We start from the raw sequence: 25,269 nt of genomic DNA, 5'->3' as shown, positions 1-25,269 counted from the left end.
GAATCAAGTCACACTTGGCTGGGGGGGGGGGAGGTGTTGCCAGTGGGCGCCTAGGCTTCGCCCCCTGGAAGCCACGGATATTTGATGAATTATGGCGAATGTTTATTACTTATTTGATAGGCATCGAGTTACTATAATATGACCATGTAGGCTATGCTTTCTAATGTTGAAATCAGCTTCCAAAACCAAAACATTTTGAATGAAGCAAGAAACAAAGAGTACCGGTATGCAATGTAACCATCTAATTTATTTTCAAATCTTCATCCTTAAAAGTGAAATTCTATATTTTGGAAATTTTGCATGAAATCTGTCAACCACGCTATCATGGTCGAGGTTGCTTCACCTATCACGATGTATTCCAACCATCATGAGGCTATCTAAATAAGCATTTGTCATAACAGAACGCAAATTATATTTAATTAGTCTCATTGAATTATTATTATTATTATTATTATTATTATTATTATTATTATTGTTATTATTATTGTTGTTGTTGTTGTGATGAAAACAATATGGTGGCTAAACGAATATTACATGTAAATATTTTTTTTATTTGTTTGTTCCCCGACAAGATATATCGTCTTCCCCGACTGGGGGGCTATGCTTCCCCGACGGGGGGTCGCTATGCTTCCTCTCCCTCTGGCGCCACCACTGTTTTGAATAAAGCCGCTTTATTGTTACAGCGAATGCGTCGATTGCACACGCTGCTAAAGTGCCAGATGATGCGTGTTATTTGAGTTACAAGCGGTTTTTGTGCCTTTCCCCCTCGTAACCTAGCCACTATGTTATCGTTTAGTATTTAAATCCGGTATGGAGGAATGATAGGATGAGCCATGAGCTAAAGATAAAATATATATAAGACCTGTCCTAGAAAAATCGCTGCAGTAAACAACACCACACATTTCTTGATAACCGAATGCCCATGCGGATATTTTATTACTGAACATAATACCTGTAGTAAGGTAGTCTTTCAAAGTTGCGGAGTAAGAGAGTGTGCGTAAAAGTTTTTGGAAGAAGGAGAAAGCTATGACGTGTGTGGCTGAACCGTGTTTGGTTATCCCTGGTTGAACATGGTAGAAAATTTAACAATAAACAATTGTCGGGGGTGGGGGAGGGGACACAAATGTACGGTATTATTTATCTAATAAAATAATATTTAATTTGTATAAAATGAAATTTTATCAATGATGATGTCAAAATATTGTATATACACGGAGGCTTCATGATCAAAAGTTCTTGCCAGGATTTGGTATGTTGGTCCCTGGCGCGGCTTGGCTGCTGGGCCGCGGCTTGGTGCCCGGAATCGTAAATAGGCCGTGAAGTAAAAAGTTTGCGGAACGCTGATCTAATGCAACATTGCTCAAATAACGACCGGAAATGCTCCATTTTACCGTTGACCTTTAACTAGAAGAAATTACCCAGTTTTTAATGCTCACGTAATAATATGTGGCATAGAGAAAGATACGGTAATTGAGTTTCTTCAACTAAACCAACTTGAGGAGGATACTCTCCAATTTTACTGTTAAGCCCATGTGTTCCCTTTAATTCCTAACACAGTAATGGTTAATCCTAAAGGTATAAATCCCACCACTGGTTAATTCCGGCTACCATGACCAGAGGACACTTTGTTCCCTGCAGCAGGATGGCAGTTAACAAAAGCATAAGTAAACAGAGCAATAGAGATTTCCAGAATCCCTCATGAAGGTCCAAGGGTTGGGAAAAATATCTGTGGAAGCTCTGACAATTTTAGAAAAAATGGCGTTTTTAATATCTATATGATGAAGTTAGTCGTAATCTGTAAAAATTACATAGAATCATTTTTGGTTTCTTTCCAACGAATTGTATATTTTTCCCCAGTGCCATTTGGAAATATTAGTTGAACCAGTTCAACCGATTGGAAAACCAGTGTTGGACCAGTTCATCCAGTTGGAAAAACCAGTTGGATAAGTTCAGTCAGTTTGAAAGAACATTTGGACTAGTTTAACCAGTTAGAAAAGCCAGTTGGACCAGTTCAACCAATTAGAAAATCAATTTGACCATCTGGAAAGACCAAGAGGCCAGATGAAATCCAGTTGAACTAGTTACAAACCAGTTGGGCCAGTTGAAAACAAATTGTACCAGTTAACATTTCTAACTGGTTTCGACTGGATTTTTACCTTGAATTTTATACTTAGAATATTATATTAGGAACCGTTCTGGATTTATAGATCTTACTGGTAGTGTAACTACCGCAGGTTCAACAAGTTCGTTGAACCTGGGCCACCGAGCTTTAGAGGGCCCGATCTATAAAAATATTTAATAAATCAATTAAATGTTTTATTATGACATTGGACTATTGTATCTGCTAGCTTCCAGCGAGTGGCATAACGCTGGGGCCGGGGGCCCTGTGGCTTTCACAGACCAGGGCCAGTTTTGGCTCTAACTGAAATCACGTCCCGTTATACATGTGAGGGATAATCAGGGCCGTCGGAACCGAAGCGGTTGGCCCAACGGCGTAGCTGGGTGCGAAAGGGCCCAGTGCATGACAAATTGAAGGGCCCTTTTTGATGTGATAGGGGAATTCCATAAAGTTCTCAGAAATTTCATCATGAGAAGTGCTCCTTTTACCCCTAAAGGCCTGGGCTAGTAATACACACTAATATTGGATTCGTAACTATTTTAAGAGAGGCAAATTCGGTCTCAGCAGCTGTTTTAAACAAAGGAAGAAAATGTGTGGCACATAAAATTTAACAATTGCAGTGTGTTACTCGAACTATATTGTATTCATCAATTTGTAGGTCTATTTTTAAATATAATGATAGCATATTGCATCATCTGTATTCGTAACACATGTTTTATTTTCCATATTGTTCATGTTTCACGATACCCTGCACGTTGTGTAATTATAGTAGGCAGTTATTAATTGTACAATATTATAGTGTCTTAAATAATGCACAGCGTATTGTACACCTGTGTATTCATAACAGAAGGTTTTATTTTAATTAGGCCTACGTAATTTTATACGTTATATATTTCACAATACCCGTCAACTCCTGTGAATATAATATTAAGCCTATAAATGAACATTACACACACCATAGAGAAAATAGAACAGCACACACCCGCTCCAGGCGACCAAGTCAGCTATGTGAATCTCTTCGGTCTGCTGTAAAAAAGCATGCTCTGATTGAGGTCTTTAGGCCTGTACGGGCACTATCACTACCATAAAATATATTTAAGCAAAATTACAAGGCTGGAGGTAAAAGACACTTGATATGTAGAGACATCGCAAAGAAAAAAAAATGTTTTTTCTTGCTTTTAAATAAGCCGAGAAAATATTCGAAAAACAGTAAATAAAAAAAAAAAAAAAAAAAAAAAGAGAAAACCCCAAAGCATGTGCGATTTAAAGCAATTATCTGTCTGGGATGAAGAAAAGGTTTATTTAATAATGTAATTCTTATTTTATTTAGTATTAGCACTTTTTTTAAATGGACCATTTTAAAATGTGTTTGGCTGCAATATTTATCGGATAAGTGTTTTGCATGATCAATGTCATACAGAGTCTAATGATGTCAGGTGTGATCCATTTTATTTTATTTAGTTTAAGTACATAAAACTAATATACAATATATAATATATAATATAATATATATATATTGTTGACATTGTTCAATGATCAACCGATAAATAAAAAACACCAATTTAATAAATTTCGAATATGCTTTTTCATTTGGTCATAAGAAGAGAAATGCTAATTATTATTGTCCAGCACTTTGGGAACGTCTAAAAATAAAAAAATAAAAAAACATCGAAAGATTTATTGTCAAAATAGTAAAAAAAATAGGGACCCTGCTTTTAAACTAACCCAGCGGTCGTACACATCTTAGCTGACATGGAACGTCAATTTGCATGCGTCAAGGGCCCTGACTGTACTTTGAACCAGGGCCCCTCACAACCTAGTTACGCTACTGGACCTTACTGCAGAATACGACGCTATGTGGCACTGGGCGTGTGACATATAACATATCAAGTAACATATAATATAAATCCAAGGTATCAATTATATATTAGATCTCTATAGTTGCCGAAAATCGCTGATAAAAGATCATGTAAAATTTTTTGCCGCTTCATTTTGGCTATGGTATAAATTGTGATGTGACGATGATTAATTTTACTACAAGTACCTTTTCTGCCAATCTAGAGGACGTACCGGTTTCTCAAAATTCTCGCACCTCATCCCCAACATGGTGGACTCACGAAATATCCCCCAGGGGCGTAGGCTCGGGTGTACTTTTGTTGGCCAAATCGAGTTCTCAGTGCCGTTAAAAGATAAACATTAAACATGCAATTTACTATAATCGCGTCGTTTTCAAATAATTTCTAAGCTAAATTGTTGATTATTTCCTCTCCATGTATTGTGTGGTAATCAAGGTTATTTGTAACTATTTGCGCTGCTTTTTTTTTTTGTAATCTATGAATTATTGTTTTATTTTTAATGCTGGTGTTTCCCCAGACTAAAATGAAATTTAAATGAGTACATTTCAATTTGTTTGTTCAAAACTAATCAGATTCTTAAGAAATTTTAAGAATTGGGAACTTACTCGATGCAGGGAATGGCACTTTAATATTTAAAATTCATGTTCGTTACTTTTTAACATTAAATTAAAAAGGGGCACTTTATTTTTTTTCAACCTCTGAAAGGGAGGGGTGGGGGTACACAGGCATCCAGCAATATCTTCCTTGTCTCTCTCTTTTTATCGGGCAAATGATGAGCAAAGTTATAACTGTTTTATGACTGTTCTGTTCTCAACAAATATCTGTTTCCCATAAGTTGTGGGAAGTACTGCCACTGTGTGTTTAGATTCTTTACTAGATGCTCGATGTATGGGAAGTAGGGGCCGTCCTTGTTTCTTTTTCCAATGGGTTGGTTCCCAGAGTGCATTTCCGGCCACATCTAGAGGCAACGTAATCTATAATTTTTGTGAAGGTCCCTCTCTGGGCACAATCTATATCGAATTTCTGGATCCGCATCTGCAAGAACCACCCCATCATTTTTTTTATTTCGGAAATATGTTTATATAGAATAGCTTTAAAAAGACAAAATTTAGATTAAAAAAAGTGTTAATAGAAATATAGACGACTTAATTTTCTTCTTAAACTTTGACGAAAAACTTGGTTAAAGATAAAAAGCGGTTAATTAGATTTTTGAATAGGGCCTATTTAAAAAATTTCTTGGAAAAATATGAAAAATGGGTTAGATCGTTGGAATTAACAAATATCATTGATGTTTGCCTCAAACTCTGTCCGAGCAAAAAAAAAAAAAAAATGTATAAAAAATAACCTTAAACAACATTTTTTCTGTACAGTACAGATCATATAGCATACAGTACTGAGGAAATGTATAGATGTACCGAAAAGATGTTCCACCCCCTGTGCAGAAATTATGGTTATTATTGCCCCTGCCTTAACAGCGAGTAGAATGGCCGATGTGTTATGTTTTATAAATGTGTAGTGTAGTGTAAGTCAATAAAATAAATATTGCAGGCCTACTACTGTACCTTATTATCATGGTTGTTGTTGAATAATATCTACACATTTCGTTGATCTTTTGCCAATGCATTATATGCCACATTTTGAATAAGGGTAGGCCCTATTGGAGTATCTCCACTGTAAAATAGGCACAGTTAGCTTTATTGTCATCATATTATATTACCTTCATTAATATTGTATAAACAATCTTAATAAATTTATCAAACTCATTGTTGAAGGCAGCAAAGTGAGAGAAATATCAAGAGTATTCGAAGATGTATTGTCCCATCCAAAATACAAAGCATTATCATAAAAATCATGTTTTAAATTGGACTTGCTCATTTTGACATAACAATTATCAATTTGAACATATTAAACAAAAATGTTTACTGTTTATTTACTGCTTTATTGTCATTATCAGGATACACATATTTTTAATTTAATTAATTTCTATGCTCAATTTAATTTGTATGCTACTGCAAAATAAGCATGGTTTGTTAATAATTTTTTTTTCTTTTTCAGGGGACAATACATCTTTAATAAATCATTGCTTTCTGTCCACACCACCAAATTTTTATGTGGCAAAAACCCACTGATCTCTACTATAATAGCTGGATTGCTCATTGGCTGGTTTGAGTGAGGCCACCGACGCCATGTTGGGGGCGGGGGGCCTAAGTGACGTATTCTAATTGACGTATCAGTTGTTCAATTTGTTTAAATTATTGTTAAAAATAACGATTTTTGCAAAAATTTTTTATAATAAATTTGAATTTAACGTAATAATCATTTTTCAAATCATCTATCTACTTGATGTGACTTTTTTATGCAGTTGAAAAAAGCACAAGCAAAGTTATTTGCATTGTTAGGGAGTGCCATCAGTATAAAAACATGACTTCGCTCGCGCTTTTGAGAACTGCATAAACAGTCGCGTCTAGTGGTTAGATGGTTTGAAAAAATTCCTACATTAAATTTAAACTTATTATTGAATTATTGCAAGAATCGTTATTTTTAACTATAATTTAAACAAATGAAAAAAGAAACTTGTCTAAACTGGCACGTCACTTAGGCCCTCCAACATGGCGTTGGAGGCCTCACTTTTTTCTGTACCAGGATTGGCCAATGAGCAATCCAGCTATATATATCGGCGTGATTTGACATCACTATGACAGTGTGGATTGAGCACAAGTCAAAAATTGTATGTCATGTATGAATTTGTGTATGGGGTGGGTGAGAGTGAATATTCATAAATATGACAGAGTCTGATGAGAAATTACATTTACAACTTTTCACTTTACAATCTATTTAATAAAGGCTATACACAAAACAAGATGTTATGGTTAACTTTTACAATGGCGTATTGTAAAAACTTTGATGACCAAAGTGACCCAATTTAATTATCTATTGTTTTTCAAATTTGCTGGTTTTATGAGGAATATACAGAAAAGCTTTACAAAATGTACATTTTCATTTAATTACTCATGAAAAAACATATTTGCCAGGGCAACATTTTAAAACCTTTTAGCCCATTGTTTTTTACAAGTACCTATTGCATTTATAAACAATTAGTGTTTGAATAGTGTAGAGTTTGGTCTCTTGCAAATTATAAAAGCACAAATCATTTGAAAGGTTTAGCAGAATGCATAACAAAAATATATTTCAGTTAATATCTTGGTCTCCTCTTCAAAATTACTTTTGTCTTTATATGAATCATAATTTAATATTTTAAAAAGAATTTATGTCACAATTTGAATACACCTCCTGAATATTGCTGGTTGATATATCGAAAGCATGTCTACACCGCTGGGGTCGCAAGTGTCCCGCTAGTCGTGTTGGCCTTTCTGCACACCCGCAAGTAAGCATAAATCTCCTGGAAAAACACAAATTTGCGACACTTGCATAATTAATATCTACAGTATTGTCAATTCTCTCCCGGAAGTCAGTGCCATGAGTATCACTACACGCACCAAAATAAAATTAGATACGTTAAGATACAGGTAGTTCACATATCTATATCTCATAGAAGCGGCTTCTTTCAACTTGGGACCCCACTGTTTGTAACATACATACATGATTGTTCTAAACCTTTTTTAACAAACCATCTTCATCTTACACCACTTTAACAAATATGTTTATTTTATACAGTAATTTTATATCCGAGGCATGCGTTGTTAAACACTTTAACTACAAGTTATATTACAACAGAAAATTAACATATACGAAAGACATTAATATGAAATGTAAATTACATGTTTCATTTACATATTTAATATATTGACTTAGAATTTCAGAATTAACATATAACAAAGTTAAAATTAATTTATATAAATAAATTAATGAAAAGATCTATCAGCTTGTATATGTCAATATATTTAATTTTAATAGGTTTTATAGGTTTTTATCATTGCACCAGGCAAGTTTGTATATATTGGCAATATCCATCATAAATGAAGTTTATCTGAATAAATAATCTAATAATTACCAAAATAAACAGCAGCCAGTGATTGTAAGAATACTTTTATTTAGAATTTATTACCTATTGTTCTTATAATGATTTCATATCCTGTAAAATCTGCACAATATATTGCAATTTTACAGGCAGGTGATGTAAATGTAATATAAGCTATGACAGTTGCCTTATGACCTACAGACATGCTATTTTAAATAAATTATCTACAGAAGGAAAGCCAAAGGTTGGTCACATGACACAGATAAAAGGCCAGAAAACTACATTTACATTGGTCCAATGTTTGTTTTGGTTTGTATAGTGATATAGTGAATTATAAGAGTCCTACAAATGTTTCTTAAGTGTATACTTCAAGCACTGTTTTCATAATTTATTTGAGGACTTTATTACAATGTATTGTGAAGCACTATTTATTCTAACAACTGTCATACTGTCATATGCGATCAAATGCATCAATGCTAGCAATAGTCTTGATATTACGAAGAAGGCTACCGTCTGATTTGCTACTAAGAGCACTAGCTGCAGAGTCTGAATCGTCCCCATTGCTCCTGCTATCCATAAATGGAGATCCATGTTTCCAAAGGGGAAGGGTTGAGTGGGGTGTCCTGATGTTATACTACAAGAACAATCAAACATTAGATTAGATTTTCATACTTCCTTTTTCATACTGCCTCATGCTTGAGTATAAATATAACAAGAGAGCCATACTACTCCCATTTGTAAATATCTCACTCTGCCAGTTACGATGGAAGTTGCCACCGTTATTATGGAGTGCACCCATTATGTATGAGTTCACAGAAAATGGTATGATGATAAAGAAAAATAAAGAAATCTACCGCTCTCTACAAAAGTATTGTATCATGTCAAAGATCTTTAAATAAAAGGATTGCGTTCTCAGAGATTTCTGCATGCAAATTCTGTAACAACGTGGTGTTGGGCACCCTCTTAAAATTACAATTTTTACAATTTTAAAAATTTGACAAGCGCAAATTCTGTAACGCCCTCTCTCAATTACAATTACTTTTTATGCTTCTTTTTACTGAACATCGACAATTCTACTTGTTCTACATGGCAGACAGTGCTATCTTGTTATAAGATCTTTGTATCATGCGTAAAACAGATAAACAAACAAACCACGTGCAATGTAGTACTGGGTAATCCATCGGCAGCAGGCATACTCCACTGGCTGTGTATGGCATATAGTTTGTTTATGCTCTCAATGAATGTAGTAGACTCTTCAATTTATACTTTTTGCCTCAAATAAACCTAAGCATTTTCGAAATGTACTAAATCTTAAACCATTCTACTCTACACAAACAAGTGTTTAACGGCACATACTGCACCAGTCCCCAATTTTATCAATTTTTGTTACGTCGTGGCTAAAGATATGGTACCGTATTTCTACTTCCATTTGCTGAAGGCACGGTAAATGGCATTACGTCACCTTCACCCAGTGAAGTGCCAGAATGTGTGTAGACGTCATTTGTCAAGAATGTGCATTGCAGACCACCGTGATGAGTGGTGAAATCTAACGATGTAAGGGTATATTATTAGAACATGATATAGGCAAAACGTACAATACTGTATTATGTTATCGTAATAGGCGTATGGTTCCACTCAGATCAATCTGTGGTGGCATCAGTCATAAACATAATTCCTCCATGCCAGTTCTCAACCCCCAAAATCTCATCCCAAGTGTTAGTCCAAGAAGCCTAGGTTATAATAATGAATATACTCGAAATGACTACGCTTTATATATGCTTTTGATGCAGGCCCATTTAAAACATTATTACAGTATATAAAGTGCTAGTGGGCCTATGAATCCTCTTATTACAGTTCGGGGTATATTCAGTATTTTTAGTGCAAGGTTTGTTGTTTAAATAGACCAAAGACTAAGCAAGGCCTGAGCCTATGTCAAGAGTTTGGTCTTGAGGATTCAAGCTGTGCTTTATATGGTTCTAGATAAATGGCATGACTGAGTGGAACCCTTTACACCTATATATCAATGAGAGTATTATAAGAAAAATACTGTACTCTTTGCCTGCAATGCTAATGCCGGTCTTGAAAGATGACGTCACACATATTTCTGCACTTCAATGGGTGAAAGTAACATAATGCCATTTATCGTACCTTTAGCAAATGGAAGTAGAAATATGGTACCATACCTCTAGCCACAGCATTTTTGTTACCATAAGTACAGTAAGTTGAAAGTGGAAGGTGATATTGGCAATCAAAGAAATATGCAGCAGAAAAAAAGAAAACTAATTAATAATTAATTTTTAGTATTTTACTAATTTCCACTCAATGATTGAGGTTTGGGAGTAGTATTTTACGAAATGTTAATAAAAACACTTTTTGGTTTCTTCTTTTCGTATACCCCTTACGATTTTATAATCACAATCCTCAAGCAGATTAAGAAAAATAGCCTGTTAAGTGTGGTGTAGCAGCAGTCATTAATCATAACCAACTAAGAAAAAAGAAATTTTATATAGACTACTTAAAGCAATTTGCTCTAGACTAGCTGTAGGCACAAATTTGACTTACTTTAACTGCCAGAGTATTGCATAATGGAAGCATATGACTTATACAGGCCAGTAGGTTCTTGGTCTCCTGGATACTCCCATTTACCTTTAAGTCAAAAACAAATGTTCTTGGGTAAATGATTAGCAAATAAAATTATTTTAAGGTAACTGTCAATGAAAATTTTAGAGGCTAAAAAGCTACAATAAGTCCTCAGGGTGCTAATTTTCAAATATCCAGTTTTCAGCTTACACTATTACACCCTCTATACTTACATTTGCTTTTCCATTTTGATCAACATAGTTATATAGTATACATATTATAGTGCAAAATATTAAATATACAATGTATAAATAAGTAATTTAATAAGGTATATAGAATATGATAAATTTATATATAATGTATATGTATAGCAAAATCTCTTTATACAAGTCTTTGGGAGTGGAACGCAAGACAAGAATCATCAGAGCTCTACAACAAAGTGTCGAAATGGGTTGGGATGTGCAGTTGTTTTTATTCTAACTGAAACCAGGATCATGGATTTGAAAACTAGCACACCTCTACTCAATAAAAGGACTCTTAATGGTGCAATGAATTCAACTTACTTTTGCAAATGTCTGGATTTTACCAAGTGATGGTGATTTAGTTGTGTAATGGAGCTGTTGGCATAGCGATGGTAAACTCTGAAGATGGTGCACCAGTTCATCAGGTAGAAGACCTCTTTCTGGTATCAAGCCACTAAAATCTTTAAACACACGGAACAGTTTATTCCCTTCCTCAGCAAAATACTGCAGGTAAAGAATGATAAAACCCTCTTTGTTAAAGTTTTATGATGTATTGATTACTTTACCAGCAACTACTACTAGATACTAAAATAGTCAACTAAAATGACAGTCAAATAATTTGCACACTGGGGCCAGAAAATGAGGGTGTTTGTTTTTTTTTGTGCTTTCAATCCTTCGCTGTGCATTTCGCTTGTGTATTTGAGCCAGTCATTTTATTTACAGTATGTTGCTTTAGTCTACTCAGCTGTATCAATGGGTATCAGCAAATTGCTGGGCGCAATATGCGGTGGAATAACGTCCCGCCGAGGAAGAGCATCACACTCATCCGCTTCACACTACTTGGAACTGGGAATAAGCTCCAGTCATATGGGCCCTTGTGGCTCGGCAAGAATTTACGTACTTTACTACATAAACAGCGGTGGATCCAGAAATTTGCCAACAGGTGGGGGGGGGGCCCACATGTTTGACAGGGGTCCAAACCAAGGGGCCGACTAGAGTCTGGGCTTGGGTCCCAGAATAAAAAATCTATGTAGGAATTACAGTGAGTGTTTTTATGGCTTAGTATACTTAGTACCTTTAGACCACAACATTAGGGATTGGTATTCAAAATAACGTTACTTGGATAGGCAAATTATTATATTTTTGTTATTGATCCGACGATCTTGTCGTGGCGTTGAATGACTGGGGACAAATTCCCCCTGCCCCCCAAACTGGCGCCACCACTCTACCTAACTCCTGCATTAAGATACAAATTTGAATAAATGCCAGTGGCAAATCAAGGGTGTGGAAAAAGAGTGCAGCAGCCAAAAATCATTTAGATACAATATAAGATATTGAAATGGCTGAAACTCTGAAGCTTACAGGCCACATAGCAATAAAGTAGTTAAAAGAACATCCTAAAAAGCTCCCTCTCCTGCCCCACCACTGAATACATAAATGAATACCTCTGCTTGTTTGAATAAATCCTGAGTGGTTTTCAGAGGTCCTTCACCTCTTGTGAACAGATACATAGAGTATGCCATACTGGACATGTTCTTGGCTCGTTTTAAGATGTCATTCTCCGCATCCTCCCATTTGTCTGTTTCCACATCCAGTTCAGATGTCATCAACTTTAACTCTAGTCCAAGCTTAGCAATTCTAGCTTGTTCCTAAAAGACAAATAAATTCATTTATAAGCATAGTAGAACCCCTATTAAGGGGACAACTTTGGGACCAAAAAAAAAGTGTCCAATGAATAGCGGTGTCTAATGAGTAGGGGTTGGCACTAGTGTTCAGATATACTTTCCCTCATTTTGTGTGTGTCCACTTAATAGGGGTGACACAAAGGAGGGATTCTACTGTATACATCATGTTTGATAGATTAGTGAATAATTTGTCTTTATTACATTATTACTTTTTCATGACAATATTTTTTGCTGTATTTAAATTGTACATTTAGGCATAGCATACTGTTAGTTTATCTTTTGCTCTATGGTCATCAATCTTTTTGATAATTAAATTATTACACCTTTTTTGTACTTGGCCCACATACAAAACAGAACTTTTTACTGATAATTAAATATAAAACAAGAAATAAATTCAAATAGTAAACAGCTTGTATGAAAACAACAAGCAACCAAACTCATTCAGCACTATGCCTACACTTTTCACAGTATTTAACCATTGTGAACAAAGTTCATCAAAATTTGTATGCTTGTTTAAAATACTAACTTATTTTCAGGATTCAAGATTCTATATTCGTGTCCTTTTGGAAAATCAGTTGGTACATCACATCGCAAAACAAAGTGCAGGATTAATACAAAACAACAACAATATAATCATAATTAGGCCCTAAAACTTACTTAATATTTTGATTTATTTGTTCATTTTCCATTGTAGGAATGTACTGCATTGGAGAAAGTATGCATTAAAAGAAATTTGGACTGTATATTTTGTTGGTCTGCCTAGAATTACACTGGGATTTAAAAGTTCAGAGATTGAAATACACATTCAGCAGGTTTAATTTTATTATTTTAATGAAATCCATTAGAAGTAATTAAAAAAAAATTTTAATGAATATAAACGACTTTGTTGGGATCCGCCATCCCATGAGATGTAGTCATCAATTACTGTAAATTCCAACGAGTATTTCTAATTATATGTTTTTTACCATTGACTTTATAAGCGAGCCGCAATTCTTGGTTTCAATACAAAAAAAATTATGTCTGATAAAAGTCAATGTTATAAGATTAATAAAATACAACTGATTCTTTTAAACACACTAGTAAATCCTAACTATTTTGAAATTGAGGATGTGGCATTTTGACATGTTTAAATCCGGTGGGAAAGATTTTCATCCAGCACATAATGATGGCAAATCCATCTACTGGAGAACACTAAATTATACATAGAATGTGTAAAAATCAATGATATAATGAGAAAGAAGGCATTTATCTTCCATTTAATATATATTGTATTGAAAATGGATACTATACAAACAAAAGTAAGGGCAACTAAATAGCCATTTTCAACAGTAAACAAACAAAATTATAAAAGATAGATAAGATAATTATAAAATTATGCAATGTTTTCTGTTACCAAAGTTTATTTGTTTCGTTCAGTTGAATGATATTATTGATGAAGGAAAATAAGTGTGCTGGGTTGAATGGTCTTGTTTTGTAATCTAAGTGGTGTAGTGTCTGTATTTAATGGAGTAGAAATATTTAAAAATATTTTGATGAATGAATCATATATATCATAACTATTATTATTATTATTATTAGGCCTAGCCTTGACAGATTAAACCGCTACTACTAGGCCTAGGTGCCTACTGCCGTCACTCTGCTCTACAGTACCTACACCGTGTAACCGAGCAACCCACGTGGTGCATTCTTAAAATATTACACACATTACTTAAATGTATTCACGTGCATAGGCTTAGGCCTTGATTTAGGCCTAAGCATAGGTAGTTCTCCATGGATAAACACAAGCTTGGAAGTCGTTATGTACCCGACGGTTGGCTGCCCTTAGGTATACTTTGCCGCCAGTTCACGCCCAAAGGGTACACTACCAGCTAGCTGGCTGTCGTGAATTTAGTACCTTCATGTAATCGTCATACATGAGGTGATTCACCTTATGTAGTCGTCGTCATACAGCCACTGCCCTGCATCCACTGCGTTAAAATAATGAATAACAAAATACGAAACACACAATGACTTTTGCAGCTAGACTACCAATACAACAACACAAATAAACTTTGCATGGCTATGGATTGGCAAAAAATGGAGCTCGAACGAAAAAAAAACCGATGTATTTTAGCAAGTATTTGAAACTTTTAAATGATTTTAAGCCTTCACCAAAACGGCTAAAAGCAGTTGGTTATTTTTTCACCAATCCAAAATAGTAAGGGTCACTAGACAGGGCGATACCCAAGACATTTGTTATCGCCCGACACCAAAAAAGGTCGCCACTAGCGACCGCTAGCTTCTAGCCCTGTATTATTATTATCACTCTCATTTAATTGTCTTTTGCTTTTTCACATTGTTGTATTCAACCATGAAATTTCCCCATAGTGGGATGAATAGTGTCCTTACCTCTGCATCCAGCTTTACTGGTCTAGAAGATTTCATTGTTGTACCATGTTTCTGTAAATCCAAAATTAATTAAAATAATTAATTTTTGTTAAACATTGAGTTATATTAAAGTCAAATATAAATTAGATAAACTACTAAAGTCTGGCTATTTTTAAAATAAGATACAATTTGATGAAATTCAAGATAAAACATTGAAGGCTATTGAGCATAATATACTTACACCTGGTCTTGGAAGGGACAGATAAACGTGCTTCGTATCTGAATGAGAAAAGTATGAATGATTTGAGGATATTGAATGTGTTTGTCTTAATCTCAATCTAATCCGACAGAAGCAGTTTCCAAGGAGATTAAAGCATATCAGTCTTAGGAAGGCAATTCAAATAAGATGGCTAATCTTTATTACAATTTGTTTTTATTTTTAACATCAAATATATATGCTATCTAGGTCAATGCTGAAGATATAAAACTTGCTAGACAGTCTCTAAATTCATGTTTTAAGTGTTAGATTATAACAATTTTTTGGCTTCAATATAGTATCAAATAGAAAATCTTTACAAAAGCTATGTTAAATATTTATGTCCACACACAAGTAAGGAACCAGATGCCATTTGGTACAAGCATTATACTGTAACTAAAATGTTAACAGTGAGTTCTTAACAACAAGTGTGAACGTGGTTGTAAAATATAAACATAATCAGACAGAACTGGTGATCGTAAGGAATGAGCACATTGGGTGGAGGAGTAAGCACATGGGGTGGAGGGGCTATTTCTATGTTAAATATTTATGTCCACACACAAGTAAGGAACCAGATGCCATTTGGTACAAGCATTATACTGTAACTAAAATGTTAACAGTGAGTTCTTAACAACAAGTGTGAACGTGGTTGTAAAATATAAACATAATCAGACAGAACTGGTGATCGTAAGGAATGAGCACATTGGGTGGAGGAGTAAGCACATGGGGTGGAGGGGCTATTTCTCACATTATTAATGTGTATAATTCACAATTATGTAATTTCTAAATAACCTAACAATATATTGTAAATTATATTGTACAATGTAGACAAATAAATATTACTATCCTTAACTAACACCAATTTAAAGCAGACCACTTAGAGATTTTTGGTGGACATGAAATGTGTGTAATATCAACGTTTGAGTACTTACTTCCTTTGCCTGTGCAGGTATCAGTAATTTCTTTCATAATCGTATTAATCTCCTTCAATTGCGCATGCCATGCATTGTTGAAAACATCCACATTTTCTTTTGCAATTTTGCTAGTAGGATTAATTGCTAAAGTTGTGAATGCTGTGACAAGCTGCAAAAAATATAATTTTAAATTATAAGAATATTAGTGCTTTAAAAATGTTCAATTTATAATGAGAAAAATACATATTTTAATCCCAATTCTGATACCAAAACCATTCTTACCACAGATAATGTTCCTTTTGATTTACAAACTAAGAAGTAAAACATTTGTTAAGGCCTATAGAGTACTACAGTGTTACGTCATGATACCACGTGATACTACTCCGTTGCTATCGTTGCAGAAAGAGTTCAACCAGATGCCATTTTCCCCACTGACAAACAATTGATCCCAATTTCTAACATAATTATTAAGATGTTGTATCTTACTTTTTCTAGGTAAATTTTAATTGATGATTAAATGTGCGTTCGATAACTAATATAATTCAAGTTTTTGTGTTTTTAGTACATTTTGATGGTCAAATATTAGATTCTAAAATGCCTATTCCAGAAAGCCTATGAAATCATGCAGGCGTAATGAACGGTAACCGACGTGTGGTTGGCGACAGAGGGCGCCACCTGGTGTTGTGACGACACGACTGTGGTACTCTGTGCAATAAATTAGGATAAATATGGGATTTAATTTTGAATGAATAAACCCCTCTAAACATGGAATTTATTTGCAATCTCCTGAAAGTAATACCATAGTTCCTCGGGTACCACCTCCTTCTTTATGCCAAATGTTACATATCAGCCTTTACTCGGGCAAAATCCCAGGGTATGACTTTAAAGTGTAACTTAGCTCTCTTTCACGAAAAAACCCCCAGAAAATAATCAAAATATTGGCTTTGAATTAGGCATGTGCTGCTGAAATTGCCTTTTGAATGAAAAATGGTTTCCGCTTGGTATTGGTCAAACCCCTACCCCCCACAAATAAAAAAAAAACCAAACCAGCCTAATTTTGTATTAAAAGGACTCTCTAAATATTTGTTAATTTTACATTTTCAAAAAACATGTTATGAAAAATTTAACATTGTTTTTTAAGAAAATGGTTATTCACTGCTATTCGGTACTCATGCGTGCCAATAAACAAGGATAATTACCTGTGGTGACAACTTGATCAAGTTGTTCTCTGCATTCTCAAGACTTATAGCAAGCGGAGGTTTGGATGAAACATGTCGCATCAGTTTACATGCCTAAAAAGCACAATTTATTATGTGAATAACATTATGTAGTTGAATGTTACAAAAACCAAGGATGAGAATTTCTGTACATTGTGGTTAAACCATTTAAATGAATTCTCAAAATTCCTTTCTTTAATATTTCACAGCCTACAGTATGCAGAAGAAAAGATGTTAAAAAAAGAATAACAAGTGCAAAAACAGGCCTTTTTGTAATTCAGTTTCAAGGATATAAGAATGCTTATCAAATTTAACTGGTATTTTCCAACATATGATTAAGGTGTATTACAATTCCAGATGTTTACCACCATTTGTCATTTTCAATACCTTACAACTCATTACATCCATACTGATACTGCATCGTTAACTCAAGCTATTGAGTGTAGCATTCTGCCCTAAATGCGGTTACAGAAACTTGCACATGTAACCTAGAAGCTCTTTCTCATATGAACATTGTTAATGTTTATGTAAAAATTTGAAAAAAAAAAAAAATTATAATAAAAAAAATACAATATGTGTATTATTTTACATAACTCAGTTGCCAAGTGTCAAGATAACAAAGAGCATCCATTGCACTGATCTGGTACATTACTGCCATTGCTAAAACTGGGATTAAAAGGGTATAGCAGCAGTAAACTCAACAGAGATGCTGTTGTATTTAATTTTTGTTTCCATCTTTTCAATCGTTATTACCGTATTTAATATATTTTTCATCAAAGTAATTTACCTCTTGTAGTTGTTCGGAGTATTGCATGAGTTTTTCTGCTAGACTGTCAAGTCCGTCAATTTGTCCCATTGTTGCTGCCTCCTTCAGCTTGTTCGTCAATCCTTCATGATCGTTACCCCTAAAAATCTCCTCTGCTTGGCTTAACGCTGTCATTTGAAGCTATTAAAAAAAAAAATCCAGTAAAAAATTATATGTAAAAGGACATACTTTACTTCTCTACGATTTCTATACTCATTAAAATCTTAGATTACAGAAATCATTTGCTTTTTTCTTCCATCCAATACTCCCTAATACACATAATTATAATATATTAAGGTTTGAGAAGTTATAAAGAAGCATCAAACATAATTAGCTTTCATATTTGTTTCCTTACCTACATGCAGTGCATGTTAAGTAACATTCTTATAATGTCTTAGGCATTGGCACTTGAATGTTATTCTTTGATGTTTCAATCACATCCTAAAGCAATAAGAAATTACATAATAATCAGTTTCATAATTAGGATCAATGTCATCATCATCTAGATCAATATTATAATCATCACTAGAATCATCACAATTACTAGCATCAATATCATCATCATTATCATCTAGATCAACATCAAAATAATGTAGGATAGATGTGAAATCAATTTTACTTTCTCATTAACATTCATAGAAAAGAGACAACTGCATTTCATCACATAATGTATAGATAATTATGCTCTGATTAATTAACGTAAAATGTGTTCAAAAGGGATAACTTATTCATTTTTTCTGAGGAAATAGGTCAAAGATTAGCTCTTAATATCAGCCAGAAGTGTTATCTTCAATATCGGAAGTTGAATTAAAAAAAAAAAAAAAAAAAAAAAAAAACCACCATAAATTTATGTACATTAATAAGAGACTGGTCCATTCATCATTTGAAATTGCAGAGCACCCCTTACTTAAAAAAAAATATTATTATTTAGTTACTGTTAATGAAGTCAAGAACTTACCCAGAATTAAAAACATAGTGAAAAAATGCTATGATAGAAAAAATTAATACCATTTACTGAAATCCAGAAGAACAAACATCAGCAATATAAGGTTGGATATTAGCAAAAATAAATAAAAAAAAAAACATTGAACAATTAGAGTAACATGCCCTAATATCAATAATACTCCATTTTATTGCATTCACAAGGTTGTTTGTAATTAAAGTACTACTTCATTTAAAGCATATTAAAAAAATATGGACTAACAGTGCATGGATTACCAGTAGATGAAGTAACTATAGATTGCTTAGCACTGTGGATTTATTATGCATGGATTAACAGCACAGAGATTAACAATTCATGAATAGAACAGGTTGAAATTTGTTTGAATAAAACTAAAAAAAAAAAAAAATCCCTGTGAGGATCCATGGTTCCTACTGTATACAGGCAATGTGCAGTCGATGAAATACATACACAACAGTAGTTAGTCTAAGTTTCTGAGGACAAACAGGAACAATTCCTATTAATATGTGCATAACAATAAAATAATACGCAGCTAGTGAAATACAGTAAAACCTTGAATTGAAGCCCAGTGGGCTTAATCTCGAGATGAAGCCCATCTCAAATGGAAGCCCATGGCCTTCTTTTCAAGATAGCGTAGGCTTCTTTTTGAGACAGTACAGTACAAACACTGTACATGAATTTCAAGTAAACAAAATAAATTAAAAACAAGCTTGGTTTATACAGTAGTTTTGTTGATTGAATGCCATTTAAATACACTTTATGATATAAATTGATGTTATAGTGGCCTTATTTATTGTTTTATAGTACAAATTCACAAAATTTACAGCATTCATTTGAAAAGAAGCATCCCCCCCCCCTTTTACTTTGCAAAAGTAGCCTCGAAAAGAAGTCCATCTCGCAAAGTAGCCCATCATGAAAAGAAGCCCATCAAAAATTCGCTAAAACAAAAAGAAGCCCAGGGCTTCAATTCAAGGTTTTATGGTATATTATATAAAGTTAGTCCAGTGAGTGCTACATTCTTATTACTTGTCTAACCTCTGCACAAATATACTATACTTGTGGATACAGGCCCTGACCTCTAATTTAACTAGTAAATGTATAGCTAACATGTAAATACCCAATGGTCTATTCATTACACAATGAATAATAGCAAAGATGGGAAGGGAGATTGATTTATCTTGTTTGGTTTTAATATTCATCAGAAACAAAATTACAAGAAGTTTGATCACCAAAATTCAGAACTGTGTGTACAGTTTTTGAGTTTGCTTGTTTACGATGTCAGACATGCACACATAATTACATCCGTCAAGTCCAATACAATGGTTCCTATGCTACTATTCATAACAACCAAAAAGAAAAAGAGAAAACTAAAATAATAAATACCTGTTTTTTGACATCGTCAATTGTCTTTGTAGCTTTTAGAACACTAGTGTCAAGTTCATCTTCATACCTCTCCCAGTTACCTTGCTCCTAGTAAATGCAACACAGTTTTTAATTTTAATTTTTTTGAATTGTATGGTGGAGACTCTAAACATCAGTGGCATATCTAGAAGACTTGAAATGGGGGTGCTGATTGGGGGGGGGTTGCAAAGGTGAAGTGGGGGCTCGATGATTAGTTGAGGGTTGCTAATTTGCAAAATAAAGTGATTTTAGGTGATTTTTAACTACTTGATCATGATTTCTGGATTTCTGGGGGCCGAGTAATTTTTTTGGGCGACGTGCGCTCCCCGCACACCCCTAGATACGCCACTGCTAAACATGCTATGTATATAACAACTGCATTATAAACAATGATGTGCAACTAAGCCACCAATTGCAATCAATGGTGGAACAGTGTTCTCAGAAGAGGACAACCAGTGCAACAAGTAAGTAATTCAGGCTCTTGTTATAGCATCTTAATATTCCACATGAAACTTAAAAATCTGAGCTATAGCTTGGTTTTCATTATGTTCACCTTTGAATCTGAGAAGTGAGGTTGATGGAGTGGATTTTTACATGTTCAACTTATCCGTAATTCATTTAATGTGACTTAATACAATTGTGTGAGTGAAATAACTAAAAAATAATACACGATATTGAATGTGAATCAAATAATTACTCACAATACGTTTTCCAACTTGAACAAGATGGTTAACATCTAATTTTGCTTTTCCAAGCAATTTTAAGATCCTCTCCCTTTGTTCATGCTGAGTGTAGGCAGAGTCCGTAAAATCTTGAGTAGCATCGACAACTAAGCTCAATGTCGTTACCAGTTTATCCTGTGTGTTACTTTCTGCCTGAGTTATCTTTGATGTTTCAATCACATCCTAAAGCAATAAGAAATTACATAATAATCAGTTTCATAATTAGGATCAATGTCATCATCATCTAGATCAATATTATAATCATCACTAGAATCATCACAATTACTAGCATCAATATCATCATCATTATCATCTAGATCAACATCAAAATAATGTAGGATCATTCACCAATATGAAGATTAACATTATCATCATCATCTAGAACAGTATCAAAATCATATAGGATCACCACTATCATGAAGATCAATAGAATATCAACATTATCATCTAAATAGATATTAAAAACATACTGAAGGCTGATCATCATTATCATCAAGATCAATACCACCATTATCATTATCATCTACATCAACATCATAATCACCACCATCATCAAGGTCAATATCATTATCAATATATTTTAGATAAATATCAAAATTATAGGATCATCACCACAATCATGATCAAATCATCGTAACATGTTCACGTATGTAAACAACATGATGCTTGTATATTAACTAGCACAGGAAACAATTCAAAGAATCTGAGCCTAAAGCAAGTGCTGAACGGACAGATTTACAGTTTTAACGCTTTCCTTCATCACACGGTAACGATGGAAACATTATTGATTCAAAAAGGATCTTTGTTACAAATGACTTGGTCCTACATTTTACGTGAAAAATCTGTTTTGTGTTCGCAATCTAAGAACATTGACCGTGTTCTCAGGCCTAGCTTTTAAACCTTGCCTTATCTAATGAAATTCTACTAATACATTTGGATTACACTAATCCATTCCAATTATTTATTCAAGATTTTACTAATCATTCCAATCTGCCTAATCTACAGTCTTGACATTTAACTATCCATAAATTTTATCAAATCCAACCAAATTTTATTAGTCTACATTAAATTTTGAATCAAATAACTATCTAAAATATTTATTCATGTCTCACTCTGTTTGAATTTCATTAATTCTTTCAAATACAGACACCTATTAAAACTTCATCAATTCAATTAAAAGGCATTAATTCACTTTAATTTGATTCTATAGTAAAATCTCTATTATTCATTCTAATCTATATCATCCATTAATGTTTCAATACTCTTTCAATTTTACTAGTCCTTTCAGATATCACTAATCTACTCATTCACCATGTGATGTGATTAAAATGAGAGTAATGTCAAGTGGAAGGGGAATGCAAGAAAATAGTGCCATATTGCCTCCCCACATACAGTAGTTTAAATACTGCATGTACTTTTTTGTCAATTTTCCTAGAGAAAGGTTAGTTTTCAGATTCTGGAATCAACCTTACATAAATGCACATAACCTAAAAATACTCCTCTCCTTCGAAAGGATTTGGTTACAAAACATTACAGATGTTAATTCATCAGCTTTTCAATAATATAAGTTTTGTATTAAGAAGGTGGTAAACAAAATAATGATCATCCTTGCTAAATAGATAATTTTACTATAAAACATGTCATAAAAATAGGCTCCCTGCATGTGTCTATGCTCTATACTGCCTTACTGTAGGCCTATTATGTTTACCAATAAAAAGTATCCACATGGGATTCGGTTATAAGGAAATGTGTTTTTAATTTGTGAACATACGCATAGATCGGCGGCACTTAAGGGTGGTGCGTTCAACTTAAATACAATACAATGAGTCACTTAATAATTACTGTACACTTGATACTAATGAAACATAAATACAAACTTTAAAATACCTAAAATAAAATTGAGAAATTTGGTAATGAACTTAAAATAAAAATAAATTTTTTCAGTAATAAGGTACTTAAGATGACACATGACCCATCATGCACCTCCACCGGATTTACCCTTTCAGCCATCTTTAACTGCTAGACGACAACATTGTGTCTTTGCCCCAGAGGCGGCATAGAAATAAAAATAGACATTGGAATTAGAGTCTGTGTTAGGAAATGTGAAAAACTACCAAAAAAGAAACCCTATTTCAAAAACAAAAGATATATGATTTCAAATAAAATAATACTTATTTAGATTGTAGAATGTGAACATGTAACTGGCTCCAGAGGCAAAACCTTACATTTCATCAGTAAAATCAAAGTTGATTTTTTGATATTTTAAAGGTGGTTATTTGATGAGAATTAGTGCAATATTAGAAAAATAAAATTTGCACAAGAAGGGTTGAAAGTACCCGAGGGGGTGGGGGCGCTAGATGTCCCTGACGAAAAAAGTGGGCGTGGTCTGGCTTCGCTTAAAATCTCTCAAAAGTGTTTCGGGGGAGGGGGGAAGAAGAGAAATCAAAGTACTGTATTATCTTACATATAATATATTACGTTTATTTTCTCAAATCACGATACAGAACTCAACTGTGCCAAAAAAGTTAATAAAATACATCACAAAACACTACAAACATCTGAGTGGCTGGGGGCTTCGCAGGCTCCAGGCATCTGGCTCGAGGCCTCCGGCCCCTTTGTCCACTGATCCTTAGTTCCGCATTTACAATTTTCACACTCACCCCCACCCATGGGAACCACCCTATGCCCCTGTCATACCATAAATAGTAAAAGCCTGAAATTAGTAAAAATCCTGAATCTCAAGGAATTTTGCCTATGAGCTTGTAATTTGAAATGCCAACAAATGTTGAGGGAAAAAAAATAGCAAATACTTACACGAATTGTATGTAACAGATTGTGAATATTCTTGGGCTTTACAAGGACAGTCATTGAGGAACTATCTGTCAATACCTCATCTAGCATCTGGAAAGCCTTGCGCATCATCTGAAACACACCAGCACTGTTATCTTGTGCTGACACGCAATCTGGATGTCGAATAGATGTCTACAGCAAATACAACATTTTCATAAAAGTCATAAAATTCTTGCAAAGGAATGTTCAAAAGAAATCTTATAGTTACACTTTCACATTTTCCCAGCTGAGTATGTAAATCTATTTCTAAATCTAATACTGTACAGAGTTAAAAATAAAAATATAAAAATAAATGCCATCCCAGTACCAGCATACTATTCGGTACGGTATACGGTAAGAATGGCCCTGGAAAAAATGGCCCCGGAAAAAATGGCCCCGGTAAAAATGGCCCCAAATGACAGGTAGTTAAAAATGGCCCCAATAATAAAATTCCGTATTAAAACTGATTTTTTTAAAAAATCATTATGCATTTTTTTAACTGAAATAATAATTTGGTTTTTAAAAAGGAATCTCACATCAAATAAATTGCCATTTACATTTTACATTTTGCAGGAATTACATATTCAATGATAAAACTATCAAAGATACACAAAAAAAAAGCCATGAATAATACTTTTTATTTTTTTTTCCATTTAAATGTTAAAAAATAGCAACAACATAATCAATAAATCAACATAAATCATGCATTTATTAATACTAAAATAATTTATTTGTGGCCAATTTCACGGAAGCGGAATCACAATTTTCCAGAAATTCAATCCGGGTATTGGTAAACCCCACAAACAATGAGTTTATATGAACATCAAATTATTATTATTTTTTTATTAGAAAAAGAGAGTTTTACAATCATAATTAAAGGGTTTGGATGGGGTTCGCAGTGGGTATGGAGGTTTGTGGTGTATTTGCAAGTATTTTTTCACCAAAAAAAAATTAACATTTTAACCAAAAAATAGGTTCTTATGAATATTTAATTTTCTTATTGATACACCAAGTGAGTCAATCACAACTGAATTGTTTGGTTTTCTACAGTGTGTTTTGGGAGGTTTGTGGGAATTAGAAATACGAATTAATCCTACCATAATTACCCTACCCTCACAATTACACGCCATTTTAATTCTTAGCATAATTGCCATATTTACATATGTATATATATAGTATCTCAGTTTACATTATTTAGTATAGTTTTAGGCACTTAAATTTAATTGGCAGGGAGTAAAAACCAAGTATGCTATTAAATAAGTTGCTTAAATAAATGTAGGCCTATTCCTAATTATTCAGTTTACTTTAAAAACAATATTTGATTAACAAATACTTC

General features: G+C 33.7%; 1 protein-coding gene across 1 annotated transcript in view; it reads right to left on the bottom strand.

Moving 5' to 3' along the window:
* Positions 1-6,790: 6,790 nt before the first annotated feature.
* The window catches only part of LOC117116680 (alpha-catulin-like), a 58,427-nt gene continuing 39,948 nt past the window's right edge, over positions 6,791-25,269 (bottom strand). Inside the window, exons 5-16 of the mRNA XM_033260769.1 lie at positions 23,919-24,086; positions 21,084-21,287; positions 20,365-20,451; positions 18,003-18,161; positions 17,198-17,290; positions 16,017-16,167; positions 15,070-15,107; positions 14,850-14,900; positions 12,222-12,425; positions 11,098-11,280; positions 10,517-10,600; positions 6,791-8,588 (exon numbers count right to left, since the gene is read on the bottom strand). Coding sequence (XP_033116660.1) covers positions 8,406-8,588; positions 10,517-10,600; positions 11,098-11,280; positions 12,222-12,425; positions 14,850-14,900; positions 15,070-15,107; positions 16,017-16,167; positions 17,198-17,290; positions 18,003-18,161; positions 20,365-20,451; positions 21,084-21,287; positions 23,919-24,086 — 1,605 coding nt within the window. The 3' untranslated portion in view covers positions 6,791-8,405. The remainder of the gene's footprint in view (positions 8,589-10,516; positions 10,601-11,097; positions 11,281-12,221; positions 12,426-14,849; positions 14,901-15,069; positions 15,108-16,016; positions 16,168-17,197; positions 17,291-18,002; positions 18,162-20,364; positions 20,452-21,083; positions 21,288-23,918; positions 24,087-25,269) is intronic.

This window comes from Anneissia japonica, unplaced genomic scaffold, assembly GCF_011630105.1.
Source record: "Anneissia japonica isolate Jap-2015-1 unplaced genomic scaffold, ASM1163010v1 scaffold287845_len271631_cov178, whole genome shotgun sequence".
Classification (NCBI taxonomy): domain Eukaryota; kingdom Metazoa; phylum Echinodermata; class Crinoidea; order Comatulida; family Comatulidae; genus Anneissia; species Anneissia japonica.
The sequence above is the reverse complement of the archived record's forward strand: the minus strand, read 5'-3'. Positions and strand labels throughout refer to the sequence as shown.